This window comes from Acomys russatus, chromosome 26 (genome assembly GCF_903995435.1).
Source record: "Acomys russatus chromosome 26, mAcoRus1.1, whole genome shotgun sequence".
NCBI classification, from domain to species: Eukaryota; Metazoa; Chordata; class Mammalia; order Rodentia; family Muridae; genus Acomys; species Acomys russatus.
In genome coordinates, this window is record NC_067162.1 from 49006631 (window position 1) to 49030737 (window position 24107).

At 51.3% G+C, this 24107-nt stretch overlaps 1 protein-coding gene across 1 annotated transcript in view; it reads left to right on the plus strand.

Annotated features, from left to right (window-relative positions):
* The first annotated feature begins 1173 nt into the window (after positions 1–1173).
* Cog2 (component of oligomeric golgi complex 2) overlaps positions 1174–24107 on the plus strand; it is a 28784-nt gene continuing 5850 nt past the window's right edge. Inside the window, exons 1-12 of the mRNA XM_051168643.1 lie at positions 1174–1368; positions 6110–6271; positions 7776–7841; positions 9252–9332; positions 10324–10427; positions 12208–12316; positions 12980–13159; positions 15238–15362; positions 16769–16895; positions 19723–19862; positions 22011–22072; positions 23098–23249. Coding sequence (XP_051024600.1) covers positions 1297–1368; positions 6110–6271; positions 7776–7841; positions 9252–9332; positions 10324–10427; positions 12208–12316; positions 12980–13159; positions 15238–15362; positions 16769–16895; positions 19723–19862; positions 22011–22072; positions 23098–23249 — 1380 coding nt within the window. The 5' untranslated portion in view covers positions 1174–1296. The remainder of the gene's footprint in view (positions 1369–6109; positions 6272–7775; positions 7842–9251; positions 9333–10323; positions 10428–12207; positions 12317–12979; positions 13160–15237; positions 15363–16768; positions 16896–19722; positions 19863–22010; positions 22073–23097; positions 23250–24107) is intronic.

Here is a 24107-nt window from a genome sequence, read left to right on the forward strand (position 1 = left end):
AAGCAGGGCAGGAACCTGGAGGCAGGAGCTGATGCAGAGGCCAAGGAGGGGTGCTGCTTACTAGCTTGCTCCCCATGACTTGCTCAGCCTGCTTGTTTAAAGAACCCAGGACCACCAGCCCAGGGATGGCACCACCCACGAAGAGCTGGGCCCTCCTCATGGATCATTAATTGAGACAATGCCTCCCAGCTGGATCTCATCCAAGCATTTCCTCAGCTGAGGCTCCTTTCTGACTCTAGCTTGTGTCAGGTTGACAAAACCATCCAGCATGCCATGGAATCCTTTTAGCAATCCCAGGGGCATCACAACGTGAGAGTGACAAGTTCTAGCTCCAAGCTTCTAAGAATCAGATTTCCCAGGAGTCTTTGGGGTTTTTTGTTTGTTTGTTTGTTTGTTTTTTCTGATGCCGCCACCAGGTCCCTCCCTTGGTGCTTCCAATTCACCACTCTCGAATTATGGCAGGCAAGGGCTGAAGGCTACGTCTCTCAGTCCAATGTCAGCAGATAATTATTCATTTTGTCAGGTGTGAAGATGATGTTTGAGTTGGCAAGAATGAATTTTGCTTGTTCTTTTACACGAGGAGTTGATAAATAGAGTTGGGGAGTGTCCCTCCCAACAACTAATGACAGCCCCGACTTTGGTGGCACCCTGGGTAAACAGGACCTGGAGACGGCGGGGGTTACTAGATCGTAGTCAGTGCATGGAGAGTTCACGTTACCTAAACTTATGTGGGTGAAAGACTTCGTCAGAAGAATAAAATATTAAAAAAAAAAAACAGGGATATTTTTTGCCACGCACAAACAAAGATGTTGGGGACAGAGGCTACAGCCCACTTAGGGTTTCCTTTCTCACTCAAGTCTTCTCTACGCAAGTGGAGTCCCTCTAAGGCCACCCAGTGCAGACTCCAGCGATAGGGTTTCTGAATTTTACCCCCACAGTTAGAGGGATAGTTTCATGTTTGGGGTAACCCGGAATGCAGAGGGGCCATCTTCCTTTGATTATCTTTAAGGACCTTTTTCTGGGACTCTCCCTCAGGTGAAGCGTGAGGCTGCAGTACCCCTCCCGGCCACCCGAGGCAGTAGCGCCCGGTTGCCACGCCGGCCTCGCGCGCGCGCCTCTCTTGTCCGTGCGCAGCCGCCCGCGGCACGCGTCTATTGGCTGCCGCTCGTGGCCGCCATGCTGGCGGAAGCGGGGCCAGCGCGGCGCAGGGGCTGGGCTGCCGGGTCCCCAGCGGTGTAGCCGGCGTCCTCCCCTCCAGCCGAGTCTTGTCGCTGAGGGGCGGCGGCGGCCGGCGTGATGGAGAGGCGCAGGATGAACCTGCCCACCGGGCCGGACACGCTGTGCTTCGACAAGGACGAATTCATGAAGGTGAGGGACACCCGGCAGGTGTGCCGCCGAGGAGGCCCAACGCTGCGGTTCCGGGAGGCTCGGACGGGTCGCAGGGACGCGGGTGGAAGGTGGCGGCGCGGGTGTCAACGCTGAACTTCACTCTGACATTAAGTAGCGGGAGCCTGACAGCCTCGCTGCCCTGCAGCCCAGCAGTGACCCTGCTTATAAATCCATACCGAGAACACTTCACTGATAGTATTTCAGCAAGCTGCACAGCCTCGGAGAGGCGCAGGCTTTGAAAGGAAGGAGCTTGGCCTGCTAGTTGTTAACGCGTCCCCAAAACATGTTTACACACAATTTCTTAAGACAGGCCTTTGAGCTGTAGCCGCCCGGGCAGGTCTCGATCCTCCTCCTGTCTCAAGCCTCCCGAGGGCTGAGATTACAAATGTGAGCCAATAGGTCCTGCCATCTCACCTCTTAAAGTTGAGATTTGAGGGAACACTTCAAAGCTGGCTTCAAGGTTAGGAAGTTAAAATTGTGTTTTTCTTTGGCGCATTAAAATATTGAGCAAATGAGGGTAAGTATTACAGGATAGTGTGTGTGTTTTCGTGTGTGCGCCTGCACGCGCTTGTGCTCCACTTTGCTTTCGAGTGGTAATGTTCCCCTCTGACTTAATTGACCTATCTCTGTTTTGTTATTTGCATCTAGATTACATGTTGGTTTTAATTTTTGTGTGTCTTCCTTACTGTGCCCACATGCTTTTTCATGTACAAGAGGCTTATCTAAAGCCAGGAATGCAATGCAGTGACATTGCTAAGCCACTGTACTAAGTGTAATTTGAAGATCGGTTATTTTATGTGTATGTGTGTTTGCCCTCCTGAGTTTATGTGCACAGTGTGTGAGAAACCCTCAGAGGCCAGAAGACTGTTGGATTCCCTGGAACTGGAAGCAAAAGTGCTTTTGAGCTGCCATGTGGGTCCTGGGAGCCAACCTCTGGTACTCTACAAGAGTAGTAAGCGCTTTTAACTGCTGAGTCATCTCTCCAGCTCTAATAAGTGAGTTCATTGCAACCTTGAAAGAGGGTAGAAGACCCAAAGGCACGTGGTGGGGACTGGTGATGGGAGGACGGTCACTTGGGGATCGTGACCGGTTTTGATTTTAGGTGAGAAAACTTAATGTGTTCACCGTTTAACTGTGGCCTCCTGCAGGCCTAGTGCAAGCAGCGCCTCTGCCTCACTACCTGCTGTGTCTTCCTCTTAACACTGACACGATGCCTCTGCTAAACACAGTGTCAGAAAGTAGATGGCACCAAAGTGGGTAGTGAGACGGCATACAGCCTGGGGGATGAGCGGCTGGCAGCCAGCACTTCCACACCGTTCCCTGCAGTCACAGCTCTGAACACGCCAAACAATCTGTAGCCATGCTGATGTGGCCAGTCCAGCTGCAGAGGAGACTACACAGAGCAGCCACTGTGTGTGTAATGTTGGTTTTCCAGGTGGAGCCAGAAGTCGGTGTACTTTGTTCTGTGTGCTTTCTTTAAAGGGCATTTGATGAGTTAGTTTGGTGGCAGAGAAAGGGCAGGAGCAGAGCCTGCTACCCAGGTTATATGTGTGTGCATCTGTATCTTGTTCAACATATTTTCCAGGGACATAGATTATTTACAAGTATAGGATAGAAGACACACATCAGAGGAGTTGAGACTACATGAATCACAGCCACTTGGTTAGAAGCTGTTACTAGGATGCCCACAGCCTGCCAGCACAGTGGTAGCTGTTTACTCACCTGTAGGCATTCATTGGCCACCCTACTCTGTGCCAACTGCAAACCTAGATGTGAAGAGACAAGGACAGAAAGGTGTGGCGTGGGTGCCTGGTCAGAAACTGTGCTTGGAGTGTGGAGGAATGCCACGTCAGGTTCCAGGCTGGAAAGATAGGTGGGATGGGGTGGGGATTGAAATGTGCCCCTGTGTCCCATGCAGTGGTCATCATGAAGCTGAGGTCCCCTTTAAACAGGACATTACAGGATCATGTTGTATTAGAACTGATTGGTGAAGAAAACTGACGTCTTCTAGCCAGTGGATGAAATGGGCCAGAAGGTGTTGACAATAGAAAGAAGGTGTTATGCTGACAGGGATAAGTCAGACCACGTGCTTGGCCGTGTTGAGATCACTTCCTTCCCTTCTGTCTCATTGTGTGACTTCATCCCTGTTCTGGAAACACAGAAAGTCCTCACCTTGCTAGTAACAGCCTCGGTCCTGCATCTGCATTCCTCCCCGCCCGCAGCCTGCTGTGGCCTGACCTCCAGTGTGCTGTCAGCTGCCCTCAGACCCCATGCCCCAACACTGGCAGGACTCGGTTTGTCCCTTTCCACTGCCACCCCATTATTCCTGCTAGGCCGTCGCACTGGCTTGTAGACATCCCTGATCTAACCCCCATCACACACAGCTTCTGCTGGAGAGTGGCCGAAGCTGTCTCACTGCATTAGTGAGCTCATTCCTACAGCCACGTACCTGACAGAAAGCAACTCAGGGAAGGGCCGGCTTCAGCTTACAGTGTGAGGAGATACAGGCAGCCCATCGTGGCAGAAAGGAATGGTGGCAGAGCTGAGGCTGCTGGTTGGTCACTTTCAGACATGCTTAGAGATTTGTCTCCAAAGTGATTGTCAATCCTGTCCAGTTGACAGTCTCAGCTGCTACATCCCGCCTTCCCAGGACAATCACAGCAGGCTGCCATTGGCCCCATCATCCCCTGCACAGCTCTAGTACAGATAGCTGACCGTGCAGGCTGGGTGCTCTCTTTCTTTGCTTTCTTTTCCTTTTTAGACAGTGGTTTGCTGTCTAGCCCTAACTGGCCTTGACTTCTTGATCCCTCCTTAGTAAACTAAGTAACTACCGAGTTTTAGCCTTTTGGCTAAGATAAGGATAGAACCAACCCAGTCACAGGTGAACTAGACAGTACGTGCTAGCTGCAGTGCATCAGCCTACCGGGAGCCTCTGATGCTGGGAGGAGGAGCTAAGAGCCTGGCTGGCCTGCGCGCCTGTTGCATGGAAGCCCGTGTTGTGGATGTGTCAGTGCACACTCAAGTCCTGCCGAGAACCCAGTATTGACAGAAATGGTTCGTTCGCTTCTCTGGCAGAACTTAATGTACTTCTTAAAGTTAATGCACTGGTCATTTTGAGCTCTTGAGGCCTTTAGCCTTATAATTTATTTTCAAATGACCAAGTTTACTATGACTGAAGCACCGAGCCTTTGATACCTGCGCTTTGGGCGGCTACTGGGAAAGTCAATGGCGGTCATCTCCTAACCCGAGGCTGCTCTTCTGGCAGCTCAGTTTGCTCAAGATTAATCTTGTTTTTGGGATAAGGTTTAACCCTTTCGTGCTGTAGGCCTACTGCTCCTCCTGGCTCCCCAGCCCACCCAGGGGCTGTGGGAACTTAACACCGAGAGTGCTTGGAGCAGGGCAGGGCGGCCATGGTGGGAAACTCCTGCTCTCAGTTACCAGGTTTTCTCTCTTTATCAGCTGCGCTTTCTGCTTCCCAAGTGCCTCAGCCTCCACCCGCAAACTCTCTAGCTCAACAGCTAACTCTGCAGTCCTTCCCAAAAGGAGAGAATTTCGTGACACTTCCCGTTTTCCTATTTCATCCACTCACAACTCTTTCAACTGTCCAACCATTTCCCAACCTTTTAAAAGCAGAATGCAGGAAGATGACCAAGCAAAACCAGAGGATCCCCTGGGAGTAAAGTGGGCGGGAGCGCAGCGCCGCAGTGAGCCTTCTGCTCCCCGCCAGAAACAGCACACTCATTTCTCCGCGCCCTGCGGTCTCTTTTACGGCATTAGAAACCAAGTTTTCTGTTATTTCAAGTCCTACGTTGGTGCCACTTGTTGGTGTACTTTTAAAACTGTTTTTATTTTGGGTCCTTAAATCTCTCCCTTTTCCTCCCCAGTCCCTTCCAACACCCCAACACCCAGTAGGAGAAAACGAAGGTTAGTGTGGAGAGAGGGTGTGGTTTTCCTTACTATTTCCTGGTGCTTAAGGTCCTCGGGTTCCTTGGAGCAAGTCCAGTCCTCCTTTCAGGATCTCTCTGACTTCTTCTCTTAAAACTGCATCAGCAGCACCAGGAGCCCCAGGGGGAAGCACCAGCAGCCTTCTTCCTTCTCAGAGGCCCTAGTCTCTCGTTGGGTCTAGCATTTATTTCACTGGCAAAGACCACGCCCCCGCAGGAGGTAGTTCCCAGCTGACAAACACCACTCGCCCTCTCAGGAGGCAGTTATCAGCTGTGGACAAACTGGAGCAGTCACCATGTCCCACACCTGGGATTAAAACAAAAACATGTTTACGTGTAAACCTAAACTTCCACAACACTCAAATGTGTCATGGAGTACACCGAGGTGTGTGGTTGTCTGAGGAAGGGTTAGGTGCAGGTGAGGCACAGTGCTGAGAGGTGAACCTAGACAGTGCTGAATACCTTACAAAGGATGGATAGTTCATTTTCTTTCTCCCTTCTTTACTGTTTGTCATAGTCTACTGGCTTGAAATTTTACACTGAACATATAATATTTGTAAAGTTAAGGGAATAAAGCTGTCTCTGTTTTTAGAAGTGCTGAATTAGGTCATTTTAGAAATTGGCTCCTTTAGAATGAGACCACAAGGAGACGGCCCTTGGCCCTTCTGGGCACCTGCGTGAGTGGACAGGCACTTCTGTCACAGCATGTGACGAGGAAGGCTCTGGACAGCAGACAGGCTTTCTGAGTGGGAAAATGTCCTTTTCCTCCTGTTCAGGATGATTTCGACGTGGATCACTTTGTGTCTGAGTGCAGGAAGCGGGTGCAGCTGGAAGAGCTCCGAGACGACCTGGAGCTGTACTACAGGCTGCTGAAGACAGCCATGGTGGAGCTCATCAACAAGGACTATGCGGACTTTGTCAACCTTTCAACAAACCTGGTGAGCGTCCCCACAGTCCCTGCCACCGAGGACACACAGGCCCTCTTTCCTGTGGGTGGGCTCCTAAAAGTGCTGTGTGTAAGCCGGGTGTGGTGGCGCACACCTTTAACCCCAGCTCTCAGGAGGTAGAGGCAGGCGGATCTCTGTGAGTTCGAGGCCAGCCTGGTCTACATAGTGAGTCCAGGACAGCCAGGGCTACACAGAGAAACCCTGTCTCGAAACAACAGCAAGTGCTATGTTTGAGCAACCACACAGTCCAGGGTTTAGCTCTCCCTAATGTAGGGCACACAGGAACCGAACCTGAGCGCTGTTTTTGGGCTAGTTCTTGCTCACATAAAACTGTGCAGTCTTACTCTCTGGGTATTTTTGGGTTTTCTGAGATGGGCTTTTGTTGTTGTGTTTGAGGCAGAGTCTCTCTGTACGGGCCTAGCACTCTATATGCAGACTGTGCTGAAACTCAGAGATACACCTGCCTCTACCTCCGAGTGTGAATTAGAGGTGTGTGCTGCCATGCCTGACATTGACACAGGATCTGCTCTGTCATCCTGGCTGTTCTGGAACTTCCTGTGCAGCCTAGGCTGGCCATAAACTCGCAGCCATCCTCCTGCCTCTGCCTCTAGGCTGCTGGATCACAGTGTGCATTGCTGTGGCCACTGTGGCCTGATTGTTCTGGAGTAGGTATTGGGTGTGCACTGTGAGTGTAGGGAAGGGAGGGCCAGTGGGAGGCCACTCTGTTAGGTGCTGACAGGGTCACAGGAAGTCCCATCAGTTAGGCTGTCCTGCCAGAGCACACGCCAGCCACTCTTGACAGCACGATCGTCTGCAGGAGGCCTGTCTTGAATACTGAGGAGCTTGCCAGCTGCTTGTCTGAGCAGTGTAGGAGCGCTTGATTCTAATTATCTCAAAGAGTTTGGGGTTTTGTTTTTGTTTTTTTTTTTTTTTTAAAGCCTTGTTCGTATTTTATTTTGCTTTTAGATGTTTGTCCAAATAAATGTAGTAAGTACCACCTCTGGGAATTTTAACAACCATGAAGATGAATGAGCTGTGTTTGCTTTGTGACTGTGCTGCAGTTACCAAGGTGACTGTTCCAGTAGACTTAGAAACTCAGAAAAGGTCGTTTCCTTTTGTTTGATTTGGATTTCCCTCAAGAGTTACCGGATTTAGGTGATATGCTCTTTCTCAGACTGCCACCAGTCAGCTGAAACTCATCATCTTCAGAGAACAGTCACTTCTGATTAAAACCGTTAGTCGTTGAACTTGCACTGGGGACCAGGGCTCAGTGGTGAGCACTTGCCCTCAGTTCTCCCTCATGCCACAAAAACCCCAAACTATCCAAAGATACCTGTGTGTAGGGAGGCTTGAGTGTGTCTGACTTCCTCATCCCCATGTGTAGCTGCAGTCATTTCTGTACGCTGCCAACAGTGACCGTGGACACCTGCATCGCACACAGGTTGTCCACTACATTAGGACTGATGACTCTGAGCTGTCATGATTTTGCTTCTAGGTCGGGATGGACAGAGCCCTCAACCAACTTTCTGTGCCTTTGGGACAGTTAAGAGAAGAGGTTCTGGTAAGCTCCCCAACTCTTCGTAAGCGGCTGACATGGAGCACAGTAATACGCTTGTCCGCTTAGGAATCCAAGAGATGGCTTAAGAACGGCCCGAGGAGGGAGGCTGAGGGTTCAGCCGTTAGTGACGGTCACTGGGTTGGGACTATCTTGTATCCTAAGTGTTTGTTATTTTCTAAGTGTTTTCCCAGGTGATAAGTGATGTGTGGCTAGGTTTAAGCCCCAAGCAACTGAAGGAGGACGTCAGCCCAGCAGAGTACCCTCCACACGTGTTGTGCCGTGCAGGGCAGGAGGCCACTGGGGATGGACAGGGGTTTGGTGTCGTGTCAGTGGCTGGGGTCCTCAAGAGGGGAGACCAGGAAGGAGGCCTGTGGCATTACCTTCTGAGCTGGCTTTGAGCTCAGAGGAGTATTTGGTGCTGGCGTCTTGCTTGAGTTTTCTGAAGCTCTTACGAGTCACTCTCCACAGAGCTAAAGGGAGTGATTTTGTGTCCTCTGCTGGGTTCCACATCCCTGTGACAACCTGGAGCCCTCAGAGCCCTATCTCTCGGCTCTCTAGGGCTCTGCCTGTGGCCAGCTCTCATGCTGGCTTGTTCCTTCTTCCTTTGTCACCTCAGACCTTCCCTCTGTTTTACTGTCTGCCTTGCAACCATTTCCTAGTCACCTCAGCCAAGCTCTGCTGTTTGACCCTCAGCCCTGAAGCCGGCCTTTGCGATCCTGAGAGCAGGGATTGAGTGTTTGCCTTGTTGGGAGTCGGGATTGCAGTGTCTTGTAGCGTCTATTGAATGGGTGAATGTACTTTTCTACAGGCTTCTGTGATTTGCGCACTGTATCCTAGTTTTCAGTGCCTTCTTCCTGATTGGCTCTCAGTGGCCTAATTGAGTGGCTCTGCCTGTCTGTGTTTCTCACTTCCTCTGGCCTCCTGGTTCTGAGTCCCCTCATTCTTAGGATGCTTTATCCATATTTCTCAAGAAGCTAGTGCCTCACCCCCAAGCGAAGCCTGCAGACGCCAGGATGTTCCTCACCCACCCTGAGTGGGGCTGTCCTCATCCCTTTGGACCCCTAAGAATCTCCCCTGTACTTGTTTGCAGGTTTGCAGGTCTCCCCATATCTCCCCCTCTTTAAATCCCAGGTGCTCCCGGACACAGGCTCGATTGCCTTTTCTCCACTGCAGTGTCTGTGGTGTCTCGTGTGTGTTACTTCTCGTTGGTGGTTAGTTTGCTGTGACCGTGGTTTCATCTGTCCCTGTGCCTTCATGTCCTAGATGTCTGACAGTGATTCTGTCTCGTGCTTTGTAATGTTGGGGTCTCAGTGTTGGCCTGGGTGGCCTAAGTCTTATGAAATAGAGCTGAACATGTCAGCTTTATAATGTTACATTTCAGTTTTGCAAAACATTTTCTTTATTATTTTCAAGAGTCTTAGGTCATCCGTCAGTGAAGGAATTCTGGCAGTGGATGAGCGAATGTCTAAACAAGAAGACATTAGGAAGAAAAAGGTACACTGTGGTGTCTACCCGTGAACCTGCGTCAGCCTAATACCTTATGAAGCCGCTGTGGTCCACTCTCCCTGGTCCTCCGCGGAGAGGCGCACAATGACATCAGTACCTCTGTGCAGCTGATCAGGGCAGCGCCTGGGCTTCTCACGCCTGGCCTGGGACTGAGGACGAAAGAGTAACATGCCTGGTGTAAGGCAGAATGCCATGTGCCACATAAGCCTCCCAGGCTGCTCGTGTGCATCAGTCAGCACTTCCTGAAGTGAGGCAGAGTCACTAGGTTAAATACATTAAATAGTAACACCCTGCAGTGAAACTTAGCTTAGCATGCCATTTGTCCCTGGCACACAGGGTTTTCTTGGGCACTTGGAGAGACAGGAGCTCAGTGCCCGCCAGCAGCTCAGCTTTCTGGGGAGCCTGGGCATCATCTCATTGTACCATGTGTCTCCCTTTGTCCCCCTGTGGACTTCTTGTCAGTAAGTGTGAGTCTTGAGTGCACTGGCACTTGGGTATGTAGGTATGCCGTGCTTGTACAGCTAAAGAGCATGACTGTATTGGAAACTAAAACATGAAAGTAAACTTTAAGAAAATAGGAGGGCTGGCAAGGCAGCTTACCATCTTACTTTGTGATAAGCTTATGGTAGAATTTCAGAATTCACTATAGGAAAGCCAGAATTGAGTTTATGTCCTTGGGGATCGAGGGTTCTATAAGACCATTTGACGTGTATAGTGTTGCTCTTTGCCTCTCTTAGTAGAATGAGGAAATGAGGTAATTAAGATTCAGCATCCGGCCGGGTGGTGGCGGTGCATGCATTTAAACTCAGGAGGCAGAGGCAGGCGGATCGCTCTGAGTTCGAGGCCAGCCTGGTCTACAAAGTGAGTCCAGGACAGCCAAGGCTACACAGAGAAACCCTGTCTTGAAAAACAAAACAACAACAAAAAAAGATTCAGCATCCTGATAATTGTTCTTTTTTGTTTGCAATCCTTTTTATAGATGAGTGTGTTGAGACTTATACAAGTTATCCGATCAGTTGAGAAAATAGAAAAAATCTTAAACTCTCAAAGTTCTAGAGACACATCCCCACTGGAAGCAAGCAGGTAAGTGGTTTGCTGAGCACTTCCTGTCTATGCTAAAACTGAGTGACGCTCATTTCTAGAAAACAAAGAGAGACTCTGAGTCTGGTTTAGTGTTGAAAAGTGACTCAGCCAGGTGTGGTGACACATGCTGTAATGCCAGCACTCGGGAGATGGGTGCCACGCTGAGGGGCCGGCGGTATTGCCTTTGCTGTGCCTGCTCTACACACCCTGCGACAGTCCTCCACAGCCTGTCCTCAGGCGGCACCTGACTCCTCCTTTGCTAGACCCATTTGTGGCCCTCCAGTTCTTCTGTGCTTACTCATTCCTTTGCCACTTAGAGTTCTCCAGAGCCCAGTGTCCAGACCCCTGTCTGTCTTGCTGGGGCCTTCTCTCATTTTCACCTCCCTGTTTCAGTGCCCAGTTCACTCAAAACATCCATAAGACATGGAGAGGTGGCATGGCCTGTGAAGTGGAAGTAAAAGTTAAGTGTGGGGCTTGCTTGACGGAAAGTTCTGTCGTCTTGGAGACTTTTCCTCTCTCCTGCTCTTGAAAGTTCTATGTAGTTATGAATCACTGTGCACAGACAAGACACAGAGAAGTTACCACAACCCCCCTGACTTGCTGCTGCCATCGGGCCTGCAGACCACCTCCAGGGACAGAAGCTGCTGGCTGACTTGAGTCCTTTTCCTGTCAGATTGTTAGGTCGCTGGCGTCAGGGCCAGTCCTCACTACCAGTGTCAGTTGCTAGTAGGTTCCCAGTAAAGGTGCCCAAGGGAAGAGCGGGCTTCCTGGTCGTGAGCGGCACCCCTTACACTGGCAGCCTTGCTCTAGACCACCTCTGGGAGCTTAGCGTAGCTCAGGTCACTGCCTGCCACTGTGGCAAAAGGAAGGCAAGAGCATCTTAGTGAATGGTTAGGCTGTGAGGCATTTAGACACTAGACAGAAGCAACCCAGGCTCCAGGAGTTGCAGACACCAACAACAGGAACATTTCCTGACTACCTTTCTCTTTCTCGCCTACTCTGAGCCGCTTTGATGGTCCAGGACCAGGCCATCCAATGGCCTCACTCTGGTGTTCCCTTGTCCTTATGCTAGGGACATTTTTCCTAGCTCACAGGCCTGCAGTAAAATGCTGTACTTTTTGCTGCTTTCCTCCTTGAATGGCATTATCCTTCATAGCATGTTTAGGGGACACTGTACTTTGTGGCAGATGCTACTACTTTGTGTATTTTGTGTGCTGGCACTGTACTTTGTGGCAGACGCTCACTGGCTGCTTATATCTAGGGCCAGCAGCACACAGAGTGCTCTTTCAGCTATGGCCATATACCTTAAGCTGTTATCTAAATTGAGAGGCTTTACTTACTGCTACTAGAAAGCCAGCACTGTTACCATGGCAGAAGGATCTGGTGTTTAAGAAGTACTAGAAGTGTTTCAGAGGAAAGGAGATAAGTGGGCAAACAAGCAGATGAGGTTCAGGGACCACACACGGAGAGAGGCGAAGCAGGGACAGCAAGGGCAGTAGAGACGGTGAGGAGCATGCGGCACCCAGTGAAGCCCAGCAGCACCAGTCACCTGCACTTCGCCAGTGGCCCACTGCAGCTGGAATGGTCTGGGATGCCTTTAGAGAGGAGACAGATGGCACAACGGTTGATATTGACCTTGTGGCAAGGTGGCCACCATCTCAAAGCCAAGCACCACTGTCTAAAAGCTGAGCGCCGTGGTGTGAGCCCATATGGCACTCAGCTGCGTGTCGTCTGGGAAGCCAGCACCTCCAGTTAAACCCTCTGCTTGTTGTCTCTCCAGCCCACTCCTGACGGGGCAGGTTTTAGAGAGAATCGCTACAGAGTTTAACCAGCTGCAGTTTCACGCTATGCAGAGCAAGGGCATGCCCCTTTTGGACAAAGTGAGACCCGTAAGTATGGGTTGGTGCCGGGCTGTGGGCTGCAGAGAATCTCAGCTGTTGGTTTTATTTAACAGCGTGCCTGGCACTGATTGTGACTTACAGGATGTTGCTCTTAGGCTTGGGTTTTGGTTTTGAGGCTCCTGTTTTCCAGCTGTCACTCACTAAAGATTTCGTGAAAAGACTAAGTCACATTCTCTAAATCTGATACCATATGGCTCAGAAAACAGTGAATTTTCCAAAGCCCTAGACTGAGCTTTTTTTTTTTAACCGTTTACTGTGTGTCTGTGTATGTGTGTGCGCGTGCGCACGTGTGTCCACGCCAGGTGTCCACAGAGGCCAGAAGAGGGTGCTAAGTCTCCTGGAACTGGAGTTATAGGTGGGTGTAAGTCACTCAGTGTGGGTGCTGGGAACTAAACTCTATAGATTTATAATCTATAATGTCTGTGCGAAACCAATTTAATTTGTACCTTCAGAGAAAAATGACATTTCTCATTCTGACAGTCTCTGTAACTCTTTGGTAAGCCAGTGATGTACCTGGAGCAAAGGTCATGGGAGGAGATGGCTGTTACCCCAGGCAGGGTCCCCTGTCTAATGACCACACACTGCCTTCTGTGTGGTCCAGCAGCAGTGTGTACAGCTCTTTGTAGTGAGCTTTCTGACGGCTTTCCACAGCGCATAGCCGGCATCACGGCCATGTTGCAGCAGTCGCTGGAAGGCCTCCTACTGGAAGGCTTGCAGACTTCAAATGTGGACATCATCCGGCACTGCCTGCGCACCTATGCCACCATTGACAAGACACGGGATGCAGAAGCTCTAGTGGGCCAAGTCCTGGTGAAGCCGTACGTCAGTGAGGTCTGTATTTCTGCTGTGGGGAACTTAGACAGAGCCACACTGTGTCACCTTGGCTTGGTGTGAGGGATGCATACAGCAGAGATGCAGGAGCTTGTCTCTCCATCTTGCTATAGGAAAGGAAAGGGTCCTGCTGCACAAGTTGGCAGCTGGAGATGGGTGTCTGTGGTGCAGCTCAAGTATGGGTGTGGGCAGCGGTGTGGGTGTGGGCAGGGGTGTGGGTGTGGGCAGGGGTGTGGGTGTGGGCAGGGGTGTGGGTGTGGGCAGGGGTGTGGGTGTGGGCAGGGGTGTGGGTGTGGGCAGGGGTGTGGGTGTGGGCAGGGGTATGGGTATGGGCAGGGGTGTGGGTGTGGGTGTGGGCAGGGGTGTTAATTCCACGAAGGAAGAAGGCATGGATCAAAACATCCTTGCTCTGCTAATGTGGCCAGTTATGCCCAATGAAGGCGCTTGAAAACAATTGAACCACTGGTTTGGTTGGTGAACTACAGTAAGCAAACAGCTGGTACAGCACCTGCAGAGTCCAGCGCAGTGAGGCATCCATACAGAAGGGAGCAGGCTACACGCCCACGCTCTTGAGGGGGGGAGAGACACTGGTGACAGCTTGAGAAGTGGGGAAGACTTGTGAGGGCTACGAAGGTGGGAATGTTCAGATAGGAAGGATTGTCACATCAAGCTGGCAGAGGGACACTTGGGAATGTCCTTCACCTGTCTGGATCAGGTTTCAGGGTTTGTGTTCTGCTGGGAACGGCTAGCACTTCTGATGGGAAACGGCTGGTGGATGTCCTGGGGGTGTCCTCCAGCCTGCCACTGTGCTCCTTTGAGATAAAGTACCGAGATTAATTTTAATCCTGGACAACCTTAGAACTGCTAAAATAAGTTTTCAGTTGCCCACATTCTTACCTTGTCTGAGGAGGGAAGAGCGCAAACTGTCCTGGCACTAATCTGTAAGTGGGGCATCTCAGCTCCAGGTGCAAGCCTGTGCTGGAGTGCTGAAGTAAGGGAGTATTGAAGTTTGTGGTATGTTGATGACGTATTAGTCTCTTTCTGTCACTGTGGTAAAACACCATGACCAAAACCAACGTAAGGAAGAAAGAGTTTATGTTAGCTCAGAGTTCATAATGGGGAGAGGCATAGCATGCTGGCAACAACAGAAAGTGGCCATCACCCTTTTATCCACACCCAGGAAGCAGAGAGCAGGAACAGGAGGAAGGGTAAGGCTGTAACCCCTCAAAGGCCGCCCAGAGTGGAGTTCTTCCTCTACAGGACTCTGCCTCTGAGAAGCAGGCATTCAAACCTGCGCCTGTGGGAGACACAGATACCACTGAGTGAGCTGTAGCCCCATCTTTTCAAACTTACAGATTTTTGTTATATTTTGGCTTGTAATCTTAACCAAAACTAGACTGTTAATATGAAACATACTTTCATTTGTATGCCTCATACCCTGTCCTAAGCCCAGAAGTGATAGAAGAGGGCAGGCTGCGAGGACCTGTCATGGCCCTTGCTCTGGCCTAGATCCGTTGTGAGGAAGCAGGCTCTTAGCATCAGGACAGTCGCTTCTGCCTAGCCTCCTCCCCCACACCGAGTCGGAGCTACATCTGAACATGGCAACTGCTTCTGAATGTGTCCAGTATGGTTTTACTGTTAAGAAAATATACAGCTGTCGGGCGTGGTGGCGCACGCCTTTAATCCCAGCACTGGGAGGCAGAGGCAGGTGATCACTGTGAGTTTGAGGCCAGCCAGGTCTACAAAGTGAGTCCAGGACAGCCAGGGCTACACAGAGAAACCATGTCTCAGAAAAAAAAAAAAAAAGAAAGAAAGAAAAAAGAAAATACACAGCTGACATGCGTGTAATGGTGCACACCTTTAATCTACCAGCACTGGGGAGGCAGAGACAGGCCAATCTCTGGGTTTGTGGTCAGCCTGACTTCCTTAATGAGTTCTAGTCTAGCTGCCCAGTGAGCCCCAGCCTCAAAAAACAAGCAGACAGTAACAGCTGAAGAGCAGACTGGCCCATGTTTCCCCGCCCACCTTCATGGTCTCCAGTTCGTGTCTTTCTTTTGAATGGTGTTCGGTGTTTATAGGTGATTGTTGAACAGTTTGCCGAGACTCATCCCAGTGGCCTTCAGCTCATATACAACAAGCTCCTGGAATTTGTCCCTCACCACTGCCGCCTCCTCCGGGAAGTCACAGGAGGAGCTGTGTCAAGGTGAGCTGAAGGGCTTGGCTGAGCTCACCCCAGGGCCGGCTCAGTGAGCAGGTCCATCATGGACCCACATGTCACTGCCCTCCCCTGCTGCGGGGAAGCAGGCCTTAAGTGCAAGTGCACAGTGAAGCCAGGACCAGGCTGTGTCTCCTGACGGCGCCTCCATTTCCACTTTCTGAGCTGCCGTCTTCTCAAGTCGTTTACACTGGAAGTGTGTCTTCATGGTCACGTCCTCTTCCTCATCCATAGCACTTGTTTTGGTGGTGTGGTGCTGAGCTCAAACTCAGGACCTTGAGCATGCCGGGCATAGTCCTGCCTGCCGCTCAGCACCCCCCAGTGTCCAGCAGTCACTTCAGCAGCGTTGTACTGAGCTGTCTTCGGTCCTCCTCCTTTTGGCCACTTTCCATTCTTCAACACATACTGGTTTGCTCTAACCGCCGCGGTCTGACCGTTCTGTGGTCTGACTCAGGAGGACCCTGAGCAGGCTTCAGGCCTCAGGCCGCTTGGTTCCAGCCATAGACGTTCTCAGACCTGCCAGCTGCACCCTCTCCCAGTTCTCAGTACTCTGTGACGCCCTGGAGGAGGCCTGCGCTGCCTGGTCCCGCACTGCCAGCTGACCCGCCTCTGTATGAGCTTAAGTGAGGGCTCTCATCTCAGTGGCACTTGGCACAAAGCACACACATTAACATATCAAGGTTTCTGTCAAAGATTTTACATGAAACTTTCAGCTGAGTCCACTTAGAGTGTGCGAAGCACAGATAAGTTAGTAAGCCTGCGTGCCTTACTTAGAGTGAGCATCTTGAATGCAGCAGTTACCTTTCTGTGCTATGAGGCTACTGGTTTTGATACCAAGTCCTGTTATGTGGCCCAGGCTAGCCTTGAATTCATAATTCTTCTGCCTCAGCCTTCTGAGTGCCAAGAAAGCTGGCCTGTGCCACTGTGCTTGGCTTACGGCTGCTATTTCCCCAGCTAAGAGCCTGGGTGACGGCCTGTGTGTGGCAGGGTTGTCCCAGCTGTGTGCTAAGAGCCTGGGTGACGGCCTGTGTGCGGCAGGGTTGTCCCAGCTGTGTGCTAAGAGCCTGGGTGATGGCCTGTGTGCGGCAGGGTTGTCCCAGCTGTGTGCTAAGAGCCTGGGTGATGGCCTGTGTGTGGCAGGGTTGTACCAGCTGTGTGCAGTGCCTTTGCCTTCTCCCTGATGGGATCAGGGAGGTGTGGGGGAAGGGGGATTGAGTGGTGGGGGATCAGGGTCAATGTGGCACTGAGACTCAGAAGTGAAATTGAAATAATCTAGACATAAAATATGGTCTTTAAAATAGTTAAAATAAGGCCTAGGCTGAGGGTCTTCTAGTAAACAAGATGCAGTAAGTGCAAGGTGGGTGAACTGACTTATCTTGACTCTTATCCGACAGTGAGAAAGGCGCTGTCGTTCCTGGCTATGATTTCTTGGTGAATTCTGTGTGGCCAGAAATAGTTCGAGGACTGGAGGAAAAGCTACCCTCACTCTTCAATCCTGGGGATCCCGATGCCTTTCACGAGGTAATGTCTTGTCATCTCGGTTCTTAAAAAATGTGCTGTAGGGTGCTGGAGAGATGGCTCAGAGGTTAAGAACACTGACTGTTCTTCTCGAGGTCCTGAGTTCAATTCCCAGCAACCACAGGGTGGCTCACAACCATCTATAATGTGATCTGATGCCCTCTTCTGGTGTGCAGGTGTACATGCAGGCAGAGCACTGTACACATAATAAATAAATAAATCTTTAAAAAAAAGGAAAAGAAAAAAAAATGTGCTCTAGTGCACAGTATGTTGGCGCACACTTGTAATCCCAGCACTTGGGAGGCAGAGGCAGGTGGATCTCTGTGAATTCAAGGCCAGCCTGGTCTATTAAGCAAGTCCAGGTCAGCTAGGAATACACAGAGAAACCCTGTCTCAGAAAACAACAGCAACAAGAAAAAGAAAAAAAAAGAAAAGAAAAAGAAAAATGTCCTACAGTGTAGGGAAAGTCATTTTCACTGACGTAGCTTTGGTCTTCAGGTTAGTAAAGAACCAATTGGTGACCGCCGAGTGGGTGCTTTATTGAGTACACGCTGCTGCTTTCAGTGTGGATATGATACTGCAAGCAGTGAGAGTGCTCTCACTTTATGTCAAGATTGTGTGTGTGTGTGTGTGTGTGTGTGTGTGTGTGTGTGCGCGCGCGCGCGCGCGCGCGCAGATGGGTATGTACACTTGAGTGCGGTATCCAGAAGGTGGCTTCAGCCCCCAGAGCTGGAGTTACAGTTGATTATAAGCCTCATGATGTGGGTGCTAGGAACCAAGCGCATAGTGCCTACAGCTGCTCGCAGCTCCAGCTCCCGCATAGTGCCTACAGCTGCTCACAGCTCCAGCTCCCACATAGTGCCTACAGCTGCTCACAGCTCCAGCTCCCACACAGTGCCTACAGCTGCTCACAGCTCCAGCTCCCACATAGTGCCTACAGCTGCTCACAGCTCCAGCTCCCGCATAGTGCCTACAGCTGCTCGCAGCTCCAGCTCCCGCATAGTGCCTACAGCTGCTCACAGCTCCAGCTCCACAGATCTGAAGCCTCTTCTGACCTCCACGGGCACGCAAGTGGCACAGATACATGCACGCACGCACGCACGGGCAAGCATCCATACCCCTTAGAAAAGAAAAGATCGGCTTGCACACTTGGCTGCCGAGCTGTCTCTCCAAACCACATTCTCGTCTTTGCTTGTGATCCTGTTCCGTCTGGAGGCAGTTATGTGCAGATACACACAACACTTGCTGCGTTTCCTTAAAAGTCCTGAGACTTCATAAAGCCGGCTGGTCATGAAAAGTCCAACCGTGGCCTAGATAAGAGCTCCTGACGTGGGGAAGCGTGAGAACCCAAGCCCTGGTTCCCGCACCTCCCCACACACGTCCTTTTCTGGTGTGTGATACTGTAGAAAAGTAGCAAGCCTCAAAGATGGCAGGAGCCATTGTGTGCTGGCTGCCATGTTGTCTCATGGCACTGCACCACAGGTGTCTGAGCCTGAAGATGGCTGCCGAGTGCTGCCCTGGGTGCCGGCTGCTGCAGCTCGGGGTGGCGGTCTTTCCTAATGAGCAGCATGCGGTTTAGTTCTGTGGTTTTTAGGGTGCAGTGGGTGCACTGGTCCTCCCGGCCCTGGCTTGCTTCCCTTTCTCCTTCCCTCTCCCTCTTTCTCTTCTTGCCCTTTTATAATCTGGGCTTTGGGGGATTGTCTCCTTGTGCTGTGTTCCCTTCCACTCTTTATTGTGTGTGTGCAGGTGAGGTCACGGCAGGTGTGTCCTCCCCTCCTCATGTAACAGAGTCATGGTGAGATCATGCTCTGTGCTCTCCTGTGCTGCTCCCTGGCACTTCCTGTTTGGCATGTTTGAAGTTAGGCATTTCCTGGTTTTAGTAGGCATCACTGTGCAAATGGCTCCCCGGGTTCAACTTTTCTGCTGTCCACTGTGCTTCCTGAAGGACGTCAGCACAATCTTGCATCTTCCTAATCTCATGCCTTGGAAGGCTTTGTACCAGCAGTTCTCAGGCTGTGGGTCTCACCCTCTTTGTGGGGTCACATAGCAGATATTTACATTACAATCCACAACAGTAGCTTTTCTTTTGGGAAAGTCATTTGCTAAAAGGACGGACTCTGAGCATGGGGAGCTCTGTAGCCTGGTAGCAAGCCCGGTGCTAACCTGTCCTCTGTGTGGCTAGTAGGAGCCGTAGCTCTGCTGTGCCTCCTGGACCTCTTTCTACTGTCCCTGGGCTCTTGGGTTCCCTGCATTGAGGACGGGTGTTTCCACTCATTCTGGAATGTGCGCCTATGTTCTCATCAGCTGGTCTTGTCCCGTTCCTCCTCAAGCTCTACCCCTCCTCTGCCCCCTGCTTTGGCCGCACTCCACATAAGGAGCTCAGGACCCTCCCTCTGGGCAGCAGCTTTGTCTTCAGCTGTGTCTGATGGGGTCTCCTGAGCACTCAGCGCTCGCTGTTCATTCCCACTGTGGTCAGCTCTAGTCTGTTGGGTTCCAGGGTCTCCTCTGACTGTCTCCTCCTCCTCCTCTCTTTCCTCATTTCCTTTTAACAGATTGTGCTTTGGGAGAGGTGCTCAGTTCTGCTTACTCGCCTGCCTGTGGCCCATGTGAAGTTCAGGGCTGCCCGTGCCTGCTGTGTCATTTAGAATGGCTCCAGGTGGGCTGTCCCCTGTGAGGCCTGGGCATGGCTGAAGCTCTCAGGGGCTGGGAAATCAGAGGTTAGCCAGCTCCAGCCTGGCTCTGTGTGGAGCTGTGCTGTCTCGGCTGCAGTTTTCAGCCTATGCTCCTGACTGGCTGACGGGGCATATCCCGCCCTTTGTTCTTGCTGTAGAAATACACTGTAAGCATGGATTTTGTGCGGAAGTTTGAACGGCAGTGTGGATCCCAGGCCAGTGTGAAGCGGCTGCGAGCTCACCCTGCCTACCACAGCTTCAGCAATAAGTGGAACCTGCCTGTGTATTTTCAGATAAGGTCAGTCACTGCACCCCGCCTGCCGTTCTGCATACACGTTCTCATGGTGGAGGCCCAGTCTTGCTGTGTAGCTCAGGCGGGCCTTGAAATCACAATCCTCCAGCCTCAGACTCCCAATTACTGGGAGTCTGCTGCCACCACTCAGCTCACTAGCATTTGCCGGTTAATTAACATTTAACAAGTATTATTAGGGCTTTTAAAATTGAGGGGTTATTACTCCAGTAGCAGCTCTCTATAGGTGGCAGAATTAAAGTGAGATGTCCACAACATGGATGCTGAACTTGTAAGAAAAGCCAGTGTTTCTGGTAGTGGGAGTGGAGAGAAACTGGACGTGGAATGAGCTGGGCCCCGCCTGGCTTCACTGCCACAATCCCTCTACATTCGTGATGAGGAGCACTTGATAGCAGTCACTCTGCCCTCCTGTCACCGTCTGTTCCAGTCCTGGGCCTGTGTGTGGCTCTGTGTCCCACCTTCAGCTTGTGAAGAACAGGTGCTTATTTTTCCCCACCCCCTGTGACTTTTGTTTCCTGGCGTGGAAAACAATGAGTGACACTTGCCTTTCAGATCTTACGATCTGTCACCTATGTCAACAAGCAACTCTGTAGAATGCTGAGAAATTGAGACAAATCCTCAGCAGCTTATTTCCCCAGAAGCAACCAGAGCAGAACAGCCGTCTGTATAGTGTCTGAGGGAGGTGGGCAGAACAGCCATCTCTGCAGTGTCTGAGGGAGGTGGGCAGAACTGCCATCTGTGCAGTGTCTGAGGTGGGCCAGGTTAACAGCATGGACCTGTTTGCATGACCAGGACTGTGACAGACAGTGCTGAGTCCCCGCTCTCCTGTCGACTGCATCTGAACTTAGACGGCTTGCGGTACTTTCTCACCACCTAGCCCAGCACATCCCAGCCTCCCAGGCCTGTCTACTCGCAGGTGCTGCAGAGCCCTTTGCCTCCAGCTAACAGAGCTAAACTGTGCGGAAGCTCAGCCAGTCCCTGCAGTACCATCCAATGACCCCAGATTTGCTGAGGCAGTTGAAGAGTTAGCCTTTGTAATCCATTTCATTTAAAAATGTAAGATTATGTTTGAATTATAAAGTGTAGTGCTTTTTAGTTCTCTTGTTTTTTTCATCCAAGAGATAATGCAAATAAGATTTTACAGAACTTTTTTTTACTGGGTGTTGTGTTTACTCTGAGGAATGACAGAGCTGCCAACATAGCTGGTGTCAGTGTGATACCATCACTGCAAATACTTCAGGACCATTTAAAGCAAACCTGAGGCAAGATGTGGTGGTGCACACCGGTCCCCCAGCACCTGTAGTTTGGGGTACAAAGATTACAGACTGAATTACTCTGGGAGACCCTGTCTCAAAAAAACACAAAGGGATTCTGATACGGTAGGAAATGCAGGTGCCAAGCCAGCTCTCTGGGGGCTTAGTTTGGGGCGCATCTTTGCTGTGCTCTTGCTGGCTCAGGGGTTTGGAGAACGCACTGTGTGGCCTTGGCTGTTACTACAGAGTGGAACTTAGGGGACCCTCTTAGAAAGGGTTGGAGGACATGTAAGTGAGACTAGCTGCAAACTGCAAAGAAACCTGCCGAATAGTGGCTTCATAGAGGAGTTGACTTCTTACACAGCAGGAAGAAAAAGGGCATCTTGTACACCCTTGAGAATGTTGGGTGTCAGTGGGCAGGAAGGAGGTAGGCAGGGGGGAGGTAGGCAGGACAGGAGGGAGGTAGGCAGGAAGGAGGTAGGCAGGACAGGAGGGAGGTAGGCAGGACAGGAGGTAGGCAGGGGGGAGGTAGGCAGGACAGGAGGTAGGCAGGACAGGAGGTAGGCAGGGGGGAGGTAGGCAGGAAGGAGGTAGGCAGGAAGGAGGTAGGCAGGACAGGAGGTAGGCAGGGGGGAGGTAGGCAGGACAGGAGGTAGGCAGGGGGGAGGTAGGCAGGACAGGAGGTAGGCAGGGGGGAGGTAGGCAGGACAGGAGGTAGGCAGGGGGGAGGTAGGCAGGGGGGAGGTAGGCAGGACAGGAGGTAGGCAGGGGGGAGGTAGGCAGGGGGGAGGTAGGCAGGACAGGAGGTAGGCAGGGGGGAGGTAGGCAGGACAGGAGGTAGGCAGGGGAGCTGCAGACACTCACCTAGGTTCTTCTTCCTCAGGTTTAGAGAAGTGGCAGGATCCTTAGAAGCATCCCTCGCAGCCGGGCTAGAAGACGCCCCAGGTGAGCTCAGAATATAAATAGTGGCGTGTGGGTATCCTGAGGATGCGCCTGCCTCCCTCACTGCAGTGTCACTGTGCACTACTTGTGCTGTGAGGGTGCTGGCTTCATGTCCTGAAAGAGATGTGTTGGTGTACTGCTGAGCGCAGGGCCCCATAACATCTGGGCAAGCTCCACAATAAGTAAATTCTCACAAGATTTATTTGTGTGTGTACAGCAACTAGAAGGCAGTCTTTCGGTTCATTGAATTCCTTGCTTTCTAGAGCTGATGACAAGGGATGCATTACAGGGTTGAAAATGGACCGTTTCTGTCCTGAGTGTAGCATACCAGGGCTGTGCCCCTGTGTGGGCTCACTGTACGCTCCAGGTTCTGTGACCAGCTCTGTTGAGATTGGGCACATTCAGCATGGAACAGCTGTGGATTCAGTCAGCTGTCTATAGACGGCAGTTCACACACCTTCCTGCCCCCAACTCAGCTATGTGAAGGCTGCACATGGGTCTGCATGCTCCTGTCCCTTTCTGAGAATGACTCAGTTGGAGCACAGATGAGGCAGGTAGCAGCTGCAGGTGTTCAGTCTCATAACACACCGTTCTTGAAAGCCACTGAGGTACTCGGATTTCTGTGCCACCACGGTTCCAGGTTCTCCTCCCTAAGTGCCTGCTCTAGCACAGCCAGGTCTGTGTGCAAATGTAGTCATAAGGACTGTGTGGATAGTAGGCAGGTGGAGGTAGGGAAGAGAGTGAGAACTCAGCCGGGCAAGCTGCCGCTCATCACTGTGTGTGTTGCTGTGGTGTGCCATACTGTTAAAGACAGCTCGGTGTTGTGTTTGATGCTTTCTCTCAGGCCTGGAAGCAGGGTTGGGTGAGTTACAAACAGCTCTGAAGACACGTGGTCTTGGGCTGTTGTAGCATTGCTGTTGGCTGCAAGTCCACGCTTGCCCTTTCTTTACCTCGAATTTACGCCAATGCCTAGAGCTAGGCAGCAGCTGTAACCGATGATGGGCTCTGAGTCCGTGGTTTTTCTCCAGCTGGAAGTCCGTATTGCCTTTTGGCTTCTCACAGAACATGGAGCAGCCTGGAGAAATGTTGGTCCAGCGAGATGTTCCTGCCTCTGTTGGCGCATCGTCTGTGGAGACTCACGCTACAGATTCTGGCCCGGTTCTCCGTGTTTGTCAGTGAGGTGAGTGCCTCGTGCCGCTCCTCTCTAAGCAGCCAGCGCTGGTAGGACTTCGAGGGGCACGTGGCCAAACATCCACAGGATCTGCCAAGTGTCCTGTGCTGTCAGATCCAGCTGTGGGCACCTGGCCGCATGCTCAGGATTACTTACTGAGACGTCCCACCCTAGTAAGTTTGCTTCTCTTCTCAATATCAGATTGTAAATCACCCTGAAAATAAAATGTTCATTATAATGAAAAGTATTAGAAAGGAAAGTAAGTAGGTTTAAGTTTGAACAGTCACATGATCATCAAGTCATAGGAGCCTCTGTCTTAGTGCTCCTCATCTTCTCCGGCTGCTCAGATGCATCCATTCTCCACACACTCTGCTTGGTTATTGGTACACAGTGAGCCCGGCTCTTGTCCTCAGGAGCTTAGCACCAGACACGAAGAGTGAAGCACCAGCTTTAGGTCCTTGCAGACGCTGGCCTTTGAGCCACTTCAGGGACACCTCAGTCAGACACGCAAGCCAGTCCTCATGGTGCAGGAATCTGGAGGAGATCTAAAGACTAGAGAGATGGTCTTTTAAGAAGAAGAGCACCACAGGGATGGAGAGATGGCTCAGCGGTTAAGAGCACTGGCTGATCCTTCCAGAGGACCCAGGTTCAAGCCTCTGTAACTCCAGCAGCTGACACCCTCACACAGACATGCAGGCAAAACACCAGTGCACATAAAACAAAAACAAACAAATTTAAGGGGGAGCACTCCACAAAGAAGGCAGTGTAGTAACAGGCACAGCTGCTCCGGGCAGCAGACCACAGGTGCACAGCACTTGTGGGCCAACACAGCTCTGTACCTTTTCCCTGTGGACTTGGGATATTAAA